This window comes from Trichechus manatus, unplaced genomic scaffold (genome assembly GCF_000243295.1).
Source record: "Trichechus manatus latirostris isolate Lorelei unplaced genomic scaffold, TriManLat1.0 scaffold00214, whole genome shotgun sequence".
Lineage (NCBI taxonomy): Eukaryota > Metazoa > Chordata > Mammalia > Sirenia > Trichechidae > Trichechus > Trichechus manatus.
The window spans coordinates 1,820,937-1,833,065 of record NW_004444150.1 but is presented as its reverse complement, the minus strand read 5'-3'; the positions used below and the strand labels follow the sequence as shown (position 1 = coordinate 1,833,065).

At 57.7% G+C, this 12,129-nt stretch overlaps 1 protein-coding gene across 1 annotated transcript in view; it reads left to right on the top strand.

Moving 5' to 3' along the window:
* The window catches only part of COL5A1 (collagen type V alpha 1 chain), a 149,024-nt gene extending 139,802 nt beyond the window's left edge, over positions 1 to 9,222 (top strand). Inside the window, exons 65-67 of the mRNA XM_023742655.1 lie at positions 1,652 to 1,720; positions 4,988 to 5,221; positions 9,076 to 9,222. Coding sequence (XP_023598423.1) covers positions 1,652 to 1,720; positions 4,988 to 5,221; positions 9,076 to 9,222 — 450 coding nt within the window. The remainder of the gene's footprint in view (positions 1 to 1,651; positions 1,721 to 4,987; positions 5,222 to 9,075) is intronic.
* The last annotated feature ends 2,907 nt before the right edge of the window (positions 9,223 to 12,129 follow it).

The window sequence follows — 12,129 nt, the reverse complement described above, 5'->3', positions numbered from 1 at the left end:
ACACGCTCACAGTCACTCAACACTCACTCTCACACGCTCACAGTCACTCAGCACTCACTCACACTCTCACAGTCACTCAGCACTCACTCTCACTCTCTCACACGCTCACAGTCACTCAGCACTCACTCTCTCATGCTCACAGTCAGCACTCACCTCACTCTCTCACATGCTCACAGTCGCTCAACACTCACTCTCTCATGCTCAGTCACTCAGCACTCACAGTCACTCAACACTCACACTCAGTCACTCAACACACAGTCACTCAACACACTCTCACACGCTCACAGTCACTCACACTCACTCTCACACACTCTCAGTCAGCACTCACCTCACTCACACGCTCACAGTCACTCAGCACACTCACGCTCACACAGTCACTCAGCACTCACACTCACTCTCACACACTCATACATGCTCCTACTCACATATGTACACTCAGTCAACATGCACTCACATACATGCTCACACACTCACACACATATAACTCACACATGCTGCTACATACTCACATATATACACTCACACCATGCTTATGCACGCTCACACATGCTCACATACATACACTCACTCTCACACCTGCTCACACTCACATACATACACTCACACATATGCTCACACACATATGTAACACACACATGCTTATACATGCTCACACATACATATATACACTCACACATGCTCACACACTCATACACTCACACACACACATGCTCACACACTTACATACATGTACTCAACACTCGCACGTATGCTCACGCACGTGCTCACACATATGCACTGAACACGCACTCACACATGCTCACACACTCATATATACTCTTTACTCAACGCACACTCACTCTCTCACACACTCTCTCACATACACACACTCATATACTCACACACACAGACACCCACACTCACACCCACACTCACAGAGTTGGTCCAGTGTATCGATAGTGTCCTGGGGGGCCCAGGCAGGTCCCTGCCCACCGCAGTCCCTGGGAGGAGTCCATGGAGAGGGAGGCCCACCCCACAGGTCGTGAGGATCCCACGAGAATGCCGGCACCTCCCTTCACCCAGCAGTCAACGCCGACCCTCACGACCGTTCTCAGTCATCTCCACTGTGGTCTTGGAGAGTCCATTCATTCGTGCGTTCACTCATTCACTCAGCAAGAGTCTCTGAGTATTCCCTGAAGGCCGAGCACTGTCGCAGACGCCACTATGCAAACATCGATAGATAGAACAGGGCTGAGATACAGAAAGGGGTAGAAAGCAGGCTGCGATCCCGCACGGGGGCACGGGAGCGAGCGCCTGGCTCCCCGAAAGCATGGGGTGCTATGTAGCCCTCTCTCCCTCACTGCAGCCCGGGCCTGGGAGGCCTTCATCCTCACGGGTAGAGATGCCTGCATCTGAGCGTCCTTCAGCCTCCTTTCCAGCAATGGTGGAAAAGGCAGGAGTGTTTCTGGCAGTGCGAGGAGAATTAACCCTTTTGTTTTCTCTATTTCTCTCCCTCTCTGCCTCCCCCCTCGATGTCTAGGCCAGAATCACTTCTTGGCCCAAAGAGAACCCGGGTTCCTGGTTCAGTGAATTCAAGCGCGGTAAACTGGTAAGGCGCCTGGCACTTCTTGGCGGTTGTCACTTTAAACCCGCCCCGTTTCCTATCTTGCAGAGTAAAATGGCCCGCTGGCCCAAAGAGCGGCCCTTCACCTGGTATAGTCAGTACAAGCGAGGGTCCCTGGTAAGTGGCCACCCGGGCACTGCCTGCTTGCGGCTCGGCCTGGCTCGGCTCTGCATGGCACTCATTGCCGTGTGCCACGCCCACGCCTTCACGCCCACCACGCCACGGCGGGACTCGGCGCCGAGTCCTTCCCGCCCACCCATCCCCACCGCCCCTGACGAGAGTTGTTTCAACCTATGAGTAGGTGGACAGCTTTCCGCGTAGATCTAGGATGTGGGGCTGGCCTCCACGGAGTCCGGCTGGGGGTGGGCACCACACCCGAGTGGGTTGGCCACCCGGGAGTGGAAATCAGGTGCCAGGAGTGGGAGAGCTTTGTGGTGCCAAGCCCTAGTGGGTGCTGGACCATCCGTAATATTCAGAGTCCTTTCGGGACGGATACTCCTCATGCCCCTGCCCTCCTCCTGCTGGTTGGGCCCCGAGGGCCACAGCTCCTGGCCCCCATCTGGCTGTGGCACCTCAGCTGTAAGCTCTGAGACAGTGTGAGTCCAGGTTTAACGTCCAGCGAGTTCCGTAATTCATCTCAGATGTCAAGAGACACTGGCACTCCTCGGAAGACTCACGTAGGATGCAGACGGGCTGTTCATCTGGCCGGTGTTGGGGCCCTGAGTGCTAAGGCTCATTGGCATCTATTTACGGGAAGCCGGTGGCTGCTCCTGCACCGTGGAATGTTCTTCCCTGGACACCTCAGGCTTTGATCTGGGCCCTTTCCTTGACTGAGTGCCAAGTTCCGTGCTCACCTCCCAGCCTAGGAAAGGGCAAAGCTTCCGGAATACGGATGGGCTTCGGGTGCCTATACAGCCCCCACTTTGCCCCTTGTATTTACTTCTTCCCATCTCGTCTGCCCGCCCCTAAGGGCCCTGGAAGGCAGCTCTTTCTCCCTCGGAAGCTGGTGCTTGGGCGCCAGGACTCCCGGCCTCACCACCAGCCCTCGGCTGGGAGCCCTTCTCTGCGAGTGCAGGGGCCGTGCCTCCAGCATTTGCCCAGGAGGCTGGGCTTCGCCCCAGAACTTCACTTGGCCCCAGCCTGCCTGTGTCTGTGCGCACCTCTGACGGCCCTGTCCCCTAAGCCGAGGCGCCTCGTAGCTGACGCGAATGTCTCATGTCCTGGGCACTGACTGGCCGGTCACAGCAGCTCCTTCCCAGCCCTGTGAGGGCCGCGCTCACCTGGCCATGTCTCAGCTGCTTCCTCGTTGGTTCTGTGCTGTGGACTTCAGACCTCCTTGTTCTCCTTCCTCCTGCTGGTTTCCTCTTCTCCACCTTTGCCGTGCTGTCTGCAGAAAAGGGTTACCAGACACAGAAGGGCCTGGGACGGGGGACGCTGGACCTGGACCGGTGGGGTGGCGGGCGTGATGGAGGGAACCATAGAGAAGGTGAGAGCTGCCTGCCGCAGGCAGGTGACAGGCTCTTCTCTTTGGTCCTCATGGTTACTGCCATGAGGATCCCTGGGTGGAGCAGACAGTTAACGCGCTCAGTTGCTAACCAAAAGGTTGGCAGTTCGAGACCACCCAGAGGAGCCTCGGAAGAAAGGCCTGGTGATCTCCTTCCAAACATCAATGATTGGAAACCCCGTGGAGCCCAGTTCTACTCTGACAGACTTGGGGTCGCCAGGAGTTGAGGCAGACTCACCGGCAACTGGGGTTTTTTTGGTTTGTGGGTGCGGTTACCACCGATGCTCGGCCCGCCTTCTCTCCGGAGAGAGCAAACTGGCGCCTCCAAGCCCACCTGTTTCTCACCTGAGGAGGGGGTTACGGCGCCCATCGCCACCACCAGCTCCCACAGCCCACCTCCCGTTTGGGCGTGTTTTGCGCGGTGGTTGGCAGAGGAGGCAGGTGAAGTCACAGTCCAGGGACAGGTCAGCTTACCTGTGGCCTTGTCCACTCACCCATGACCCTGGCTCTGTAGCATTCATCAGTGGGAGAAAAAGTGTGGGAAGACCCCTCTGCCCATGGAGGCTTTACCTGGGCCGGCGGCCGGGACACGGCCCGTGGGGTGGCCCCGCACAGCCCCTCTCCTGCCCGCAGAGGGAGTCTCGCCCGGCCCCGATGCTCTGGCAACCCTGGGCTCCAGGTCCTTCTGTGTCCGGGGCTCTCCTGGCCTCTGTCTGCGCATGCCCCTCTGAGTCAGTCACGTCCTCTCCCAAGGAACGCCTGGCAGGACCTGGATTCTGGTTGGTATTAACTCTTCCTCCTCCAGGTCTGACTCCAGGGTTTGCTGCGCAGCGCCCGAGCGCGTGGAGTCTACGTGTAGCTTCGGGACGGGTCTGCGTCCTCGCTGCCCTGCGGGAAGGGGCAGGACCTTGGGCTTGTCTCTGGGACCCTCAACATTCTCTCATTATATAAAAAAACTGGGCATCCACGCGTTTACCCCCTTACTGTTCCCACCTGTACCCCGACGCTGTCTGTGGATGGGACATGAGGCCTCCTTCTCTGCCTCGCCCCATGGAACCAAACCCCACTCTCTGGGCCCCATACCCCACGTCTGTCCGTCCATCTGTCTGCCCGCTGGAGGAAAGCCAGGCCCAGCTCCTGCTCCGGTGCCCTGACCCGGTGGTCTGGGGTGTACAGAGGCTCTGCCTGTTTCACAGGTGACAGGCCAGTCAAGTCAGCGCACGGTTCTCTGTTTACTCAACAAACACGGACCAGGGGTCCCTGCCGTCCAGGAACCCAGGCCCCCCAGGGGAGTGTCCACCACTCAGCAGTGGGGAAGGGGTGATAGGACACTACAGACCGACAGTGCATTCGGGGGGCAGAAGAAGGAGGTCTGTGGTGGCTGTGAAGGCAGGCAGCCGCTGTGGATGCCCAGAGCTGGGCGCCGGCTACCGGAGCCCCCCGGGGTGCTGGCTGCGAGGCAGTGGTTCACCCACACGGCGAGCCTTCGCCAGCTCCCTCTGTGGCCGACCATTGTGCTAGGTGCTGGGGTCCAGTCGTGGGTAGAGTGGGCACCACTCCTGAGAGTGAAGACAGACACTTCAACGAGCCTAGATGGGGCGGGTGGGCATTGTGGGCCAAAGGGTCAGGGGTGGGATGAGAGTGCGCTTCCTGGAAGAGGTGGCACATACGCTGACACCTGGGGGATGAGCCAGCCAGGCAGAGGAGTGGGTGGATTTAAGTTCCCAAAAGAACTGGGGTGCGGTTCACTTTGTTCCCGGGAGCCGCGGGGTGCGCTGGCCCTGGGCTGGGGTGGCTGCGGCGTGTTCCCGGGCGGTGTGGACGTCGGCTCTGTAACCAGGCGCGTCCTTCGCTGCTGAGCCCCGCCCGTCCCCCCGCAGCTCTCCTATGTGGACACTGAGGGCAACCCCGTGGGTGTGGTGCAGATGACCTTCCTGCGGCTGTTGAGTGCCTCCGCCCACCAGAACGTCACCTACAACTGCTACCAGTCGGTGGCCTGGCAGGACGCCACCACAGGCAGCTATGACAAGGCCATCCGCTTCCTGGGCTCCAATGACGAGGAGATGTCCTACGACAACAACCCCTACATCCGTGCCCTGGTGGACGGCTGTGCGGTGAGTGTGCGCGGCAGGGGGGCGGGTGGGCCCCCGGGGCCCCCGCGGGAACGCCATCTGTCTTTGCTCCCTGTGGGTCACGCGTTCACTCGACACGCATTGACTGAGCACATACTGTGGGCTGGGCCCTGGGCTCCACGCCGGAGGTGCGGTGAGGGCCCCCAACGAGGCTCCTGTCCCCCGAGTGTGGTCAGCGTGTGGCTGGGATGCCTGGTGACAGCAGAGACATGAGACCCCAAGCAGCCAGAGCTCAGGAACTGGTTAGGAAAGGAAGTGGGAGGTCAGCAGGAGAAGGCCAGCGACCTGGGTCCTTACCCCGTCCCTGGGTGGGGAGTGAGATTAAAGACCCGTCGGTCCGTTGCAGAATGTGGAGACTCCCTCCCTCTCCTGAGTCCTGGTCGAGGAGAGACAAAACCGAGACGGGAGGTGTTCCTGGGAACAGTTGTTGTTGTGAGTTGCTGTCGACTCGGCTCTGATTCATGGCGGCCTCGTGGGTAACAGAACGAAACACTGTCCGGTCCTGCGCCGTCTTCATGAGGGTTGTTACACCGTCATAAACAGGAAAGACCACCTCACTCTCCCGCCCGACTCCCCGTCGCCCTCGTTTCTCGCTCCGTGGTTATCCTTGGAGCATCTCTGCACAGTAGCGAGACGTGGGTCCCTGGAACACCGAGCTCTGACGCTGGGCCAGGGGAAGGAGAGGCCCTTTCCCCATGACACTTGCATTCCAGCAGGAAGAGATGCCGTCCTCACAGAGGTGGGAGGGCGACCCCCGAGGGACGGAACTGGCTCCACCGGCGGCTGGGCAGGGAGGGCCAGAGGAGGCCTAGCGGGGTGCCTCGTGAAGGCAGGGAGGTGGGGGGCCATGGGGAGCGGCAGGCGGTGAGCCCGCCCGGCATGGGTCTGCTCCCCTCAAGCCCTGGCAAGACCAGCCACCATTTTTGAAAAGCCACCATCGTCCCAATTAATGGTGGAAGCCAGTGCCCAGAGCATGTGGGAGGGGCCGGCCAGCCGTGGCCCCGGAGGCCAGCTTGATTCATGCTGTAATAATGGCCAAAGAAACTGGGATGTGGGCCACGGTGCCCGTGGCCCTGATGGACTTTACAGAGCAGGGCCTAGCCCATGGAGAGGCACAAATCTCCTGGAAAGAGGGCTTGCAAACCCACGCCCTATAAATCCCAGTGTTTGTGCAGCTTTGTGAGCCCCCCAAGGCCCTTATGCCCTGTAACGGTTATTTATGCCTCTGGAATAATGGGCAGGGGCACTGCCTGTGTGTGCAGCTGCCTGGCGTTAAATACGTGGCTCAGAGCGCCCTGATAATCAGAGCAGTGGGCGCGGTAAATCCAGGAGACGCCACCTAGCAGCTCAGCAAATGTTGCCGTCCTTGAGTGGGGAAGGGAGACAGATGCTGTGCAAAAAGCCGTTTGCCCGCCTTTCCTGTGGGCGGAGAGGACTTGGCACTGCCCTGCCCATGGGCTCCCTGGCTCAGGAAGGCTCAGACCACATGGTGAGGGCATGGCTGCCCGTGATTGACCACACCGCCCTCCCAGGCCCAGTGAATGCCCGGCCAGCGACCTCATGGTGTCTTCTGCAGTGCAGCAGGCTGAACCAGGGAAGGTGGGAGACCCAGAATGATGGAGCCTCGGTGGGCTGAGGTGGCCTCTGACTGCTCCTTGCTGGCCTGGCCGAGGAAGCGCTGAGGAGGTGACCACCTCCTGGGCTTCCTGCCTGCTTAGCCCCCACTGCCCACCCTCTGCCTTCCCAGCAGCTACAGGGATGCACCCTGCCCCTACCCCACCACTATGTGGAAGTGGAGACTTGTGGCTGCCCCTTGCTGCCCTGTGGGTTGGTTTAAGGTACCCTGGCCGCCCTACGCAGGTTCTTTGGGACAGTGTCTCTCAAAGGATGGCCCACGAGCCCCACATAGCACAGTTACCTGAGTTTCCAATTAAAAAGGCAGATTCCGAATCCCATCCTCCACCTGCTGAAGCAAAACCTCTGGGGTGAACTCAGAACTCCCTCCCTAGAGAATTTCTGCTTGCCCTGAAGTTCAAATCCGGGCTTTAAACTAATTCCACCTAACCCAGGGTCCCCATCAAGGCAGGGCGTGGGAAGGACAGACGTGGAGTGGTAGGTGGGACTCAGAGGAGGTCAAATCCGGAAGCTCACGGAGCTCATGCTGGTCATGCAGACGGTTCCTCTGGGGCTCTTACCCACGGGCTCTTCTCTGGACAGAATTTGCACGCTCACCTCTAGGAAGTCAGGATACTCACTTTACAGCTGAGAAAACTGCCTTAAAGCATTGTTGTTGTTAGATGCCATCGATTCCAAATCACAGCCACCCCATGTGACAGAGTAGAACTGCCCTGTAGTGCTTTCTAGGCTGTAATCTTTATAGGAGCAGATCTCCAGGCCTTTCTCCCATGGCGCCACCAGGTGGGTTCAAATCACCAACCTTTGGGTTAGCAGCCGTTGTGCCACCAAGGCTCCTTTGACGAGAACGTATTGGTTATCTGTTGCTGTGTAACAAAACTGGTAAACCAGTTGCCGTTGAGTTGACTCCGACTCATGGCGACCCCACGTGTGTCAGAGTAGAACTCTCTGTAGGGTTTTCCAATGGCTGTGATTTTTTGGAAGTAGATTGCCAGGCTTTTCTGAGGTGCCTCTGGGTAGACTCGAACCATCAACCTTTCAGTTAGCAGCCGAACATGTTAACCATTTTGCACCACCCATCAAACCCCAACGTTTAGCCACTCAGAACAACAAATATTTACTGTCGTTGGGTTTCTGCAGGTCAGGAGTCTGGGAGAAGCTCGGCTGATGGTTCTGGCCCAGGGTCTCTCAGGGGGTCACTGGGGCTGCTGTCGTCTGCAGGCTCGACTGGGGTGGGGGGGTCTGTTCAAGATGGCACCCTCATGGGGCTGCTAGTAGGAGGCCCAGTTCCTCCCCATGTGGTCCTCAGCAGCTGTCTGCTTGTGACGTAGCCTCCCCCAGAGTGAGCGATCCGAGAGTGGAGGGGGCATCCAGGACGGATGCCATGGGGTCTTTTATAACCTGGTCTTGGAAGTGGCATTGTACCCCTTTTACACAGACCAACCCTGGGGCAATGTGCGGCACCCCGCCAGAGCATGGGTGTCCTGGAGGCTGCCCACCACAGAGGGGAGTGACGTTACAGCACCACCCACTTACTGGGTGCTTCTCATGGCCACGCACGGTTCCAGGCCTGTACCACCCGCAGGAGGGCAGCTGCACGTCGTCCCCCTTCTGCAGATGCGGGTGGGCTTGACAGGCTCAGTGACCCTCCCGCAGCTGCGTGGCTGGTCAGCGGCAGAGTCGAGGCTGGTGTCAGGGTTTCTGACTCAGAGTCTGGCTGCCCCCTTCCCTCTGCTGGTGTTTCCTGATGACGTGTCCAAAGTAAACTGAAATCTTGCCGCCCTTGCCACCTCACGGCTACGAGCATTCTAGTCCTATTTGCTCGTTCTCTGGCGGGCCGCAATGGGTTCAAGTAGCTATGGTCTCACAGGAGATGTCCACACGGGCCCGGGCGGGCGTGGGCCAGGATGGAGCCTGTGGCCGCTCTGAGGCTCGCCCCACGCCCTCCTCCCGGGCCATGCAGAGGAATGATGGGACGTCCATGGGGATCATGTGTGTGAACGCGCCTCCTGCTTCGCTAAGGAGCCAGGGGGTCGAGCCAGGGGGTCAACCCGTGGGCTGTGCTGCTCGGGTCATGTCGTGGGCGGGGACCGAGTGCGTCGAGGTGGAGGCCAGCCCCTCTTCAGAACCAGGTGGCGTGTGTCTGGTGATGGTCTAACCCTCTGCCCCTAACCAGTGTCCGTCTGTCTCCCTGTCCCCAGACGAGGAAAGGCTATCAGAAGACTGTGCTGGAGATCGACACCCCCAAAGTGGAGCAAGTGCCCCTCGTGGACATCATGTTCAATGACTTCGGTGAAGCATCACAGAAATTTGGGTTTGAAGTGGGGCCGGCGTGCTTCATGGGCTAGGAGCCGCTGAGCGCCCCAAATGAGCAACCTCGTGACCTCAGTACGCTGCTTGTGAGCGTCCTGTGCGCGGTCCCATCCCGGACTGCAAAGGTTTCTCGTCCCCACCCCGACTTCAGCCACGTCTCGGCACCTCAGTGCTGGGTCCCAAACCAAGAGAGAACCAGGGAAAGAGAAGAGCCGCGCCCCCAAGGAGCCAGATCACATGACCTAGATGCCCCACAGCCTCGGGCCACGCTCGGCCCCCAAGTGCCTCCTTCTCCAGCCCCCTTCCGCCTACACCCCACCCAGAGGGACGGAACACGGGCCACGCTTCCCGCCACCGAGCTCCACCGCCCGTGTCTGTGGGGAGCTCGCATGGGGTGGGGGTGGGCCGTAGAATTTGGATCGTGTTTTAAAATTCAACTTGAAGATGTGTATTACCCTCGACCTTCAAAAGAATGTTCTGAGGCCAGCCTTGTAAAGGTCACCCCGCCGTGGCCAGAACCTCCCACGGGCCATGTCATTCCACACGTGCCTTTCCGGTGGATTAAAGGTGCTTACGTTCTTGTGCGTTTTAGTAAATGTTTGTATTGTATTGTTATAAATGTGCTGTGTTCCTGACTTTCAATCATGCACGTAAACCCGGCCACCGCCCCCTCCCTGTAGGGAAAATCTGGAACCGTGCTTGGGGCGTGGGTCCTAATGAGCAGTGGGGTGCTCCACCCCCACCCTGGCCAAGAACTTGCGGTCAGTGGGAACCGGGCCCTGGGCAGCAAAGATCCGGGCTGTCATTTACAAAGCAGGTGCCTGTACCCTTCGTACACGATTTTTGGCCAGCTCTGGATTTTTTTTTTTTTTTTTTTTGGGAATGGGAATTAAAAAAAAACAGAACACATTTTACATTCTGCCTTTCCTACATGCGCTTGGATTAAAACGCGAGCTTGACTTCATTGTCATTGCCTCGTTTCTGCACTTTTCTTCCTGCAGAGCCTGATGGGGGTGACCATCCAAGGGCAGAGAAACCCCTTTCCTATAGCTGATAATTAAGTGAAAATTGGTGCTGATTTTTACACTTCTCTTTGTGGTGCTATGTGTTGTAAGATCTCCTTGAAGACGACACTGGGGGGGCCTGGCCACCCCTCACTCTCCCAGCGTTCTTTATCCGGGTTCTTGCCCCCCCAGTCCAGGTTTTTGCCAAGGACGCTGAGATAACTGCATGTCACCGCCTACCCCTGAGGCTCGGGGAGCCACGCTCTGAAGGCTGGTTACCATATTGGGCTGTGATGACTTGATTTGAAAACACACACACGGAACACAAAGACTCCGCCCGTATTGCCTAAGGTGTGACGATAGCAGATTGTAGTCGTTGCTGAATGTCTGTGGTGCTAATTTCTGTGTTTGTTCCAAGAAGTGAAATGAAACTGTCCAGTTGTCATGTGAGCTGTCTCAGCCACAGCCCTGCGGACGGAGGGAGGTGCCGTGAACTCTGAGGTGCCCTGCCGCCTGCTGGCCGCACCGCCTCCCCACACAAGCAGCTTGGAGTCCACCTGCAGGCGTCCTGGGCGCACCTGCCAGGGACTTCGGAGCTCGGTGCTGGGGAGACGCCGTCTGGACACCACTCCTGTGCCTTGGCATCAAGGGGCGGGTGCCTGCTGTGGGCAGGAGGACCCCAGGTCCCAGCAAGGAAAGACACCCCCTACTGTGAACAGTCACTCTCATGCACTGCCCTTTCCAGCCGAGGTGGGAAGAGCAGACAGGGTCTGGCAAGCCCCTCGCAGCCCCGGGAACGAACTATGGTGCAGGCATGGTTTTGGTGCTCTTCCCCACCCGCCTACGAGGTACCGCTTAGGACCCCCAGCCAAGCAACCCAGGAGCAGCAAAACAACCCCAACGTGAGCCCCCAAATTTCCCTAGGACACAAGTCTTGCTCTTGCCAAAGAGAAGTCCGGCGTGGAGGTCCTGTAGACCCAGGACTCCAGCCCGCACCAGTGCCTCTCAGCCGCCTCTTCCGAGGAGAAGCCATATGGGAAGGGAGCCCGTGGAGCCTGTCTAGGTCATGTGATTCTGTTGTGATTTCTCATCCCGCCTGGTTTGTTGTTTGACTCTGCCACCTTCTCCCTCCGTTGGTCCTTCCAAAGCTGTTGTGATTTGTACTGAAGTTCAAAACGTGTCCCGTTCGCCCCAGACCAGTTCAGCTACGCTATCTCGCAATAAAAATTACTTCTTATATTTGCAGAAATTCTTTCGGTGTAATTTTATTTTTTCCTTCTCATATCTATAATTGGACGCATGTTGAGGAAGGTAAAAAGAAAACAGAAAACCTACGGTAAAGATTCTAGGGTATCAAGCCCTTTAAAATAGGATGTCAAGTGCCACATTGTACGTACCCTAAATGCCCACTAGACATGTCATCGATTTTAACTGTACGGCCCAGGGAAAGGGTATTTTAAACTATTTTAAACCTGTGTACAAAGGAATCATTGTACTAGTGTTTTCAATAAATCAAGTTTACTGTTTCCACCTTAAACAGACGTGATTGCGATGTCTTCTTAAGTGTGACCAGGCCCTTCCCCTGCACTAAACCCCCATGTGATACAGTCTCTAGAAACTAAGAAAACCCAACCCGTGGTTGTCAAGTCCATTCCGACTCTTAGCAGCCCTAGAGGACAGAGTAGAACTGCCCCGTAGGGTTTCCAAGGCTGCCATTTTTATGGAAGCAGACTGCCCCATCTGTCTCCCGCAGAGTGGCTCGTGGGTTCAAACCACCGATCTTTAGGTTAGCAGCTGAGCACTTAACCACTGCACCACCAGGGCTCCTTTGGAAACTCTGAATAACAGCAATGGTCACAGAGAGGAAGGAAGGCGGTGCTCAAGGTCATTCTCAGATGGGGCCTTCTCGGAAGGCAGAAAGGGTAGGCGCCTGGCTGA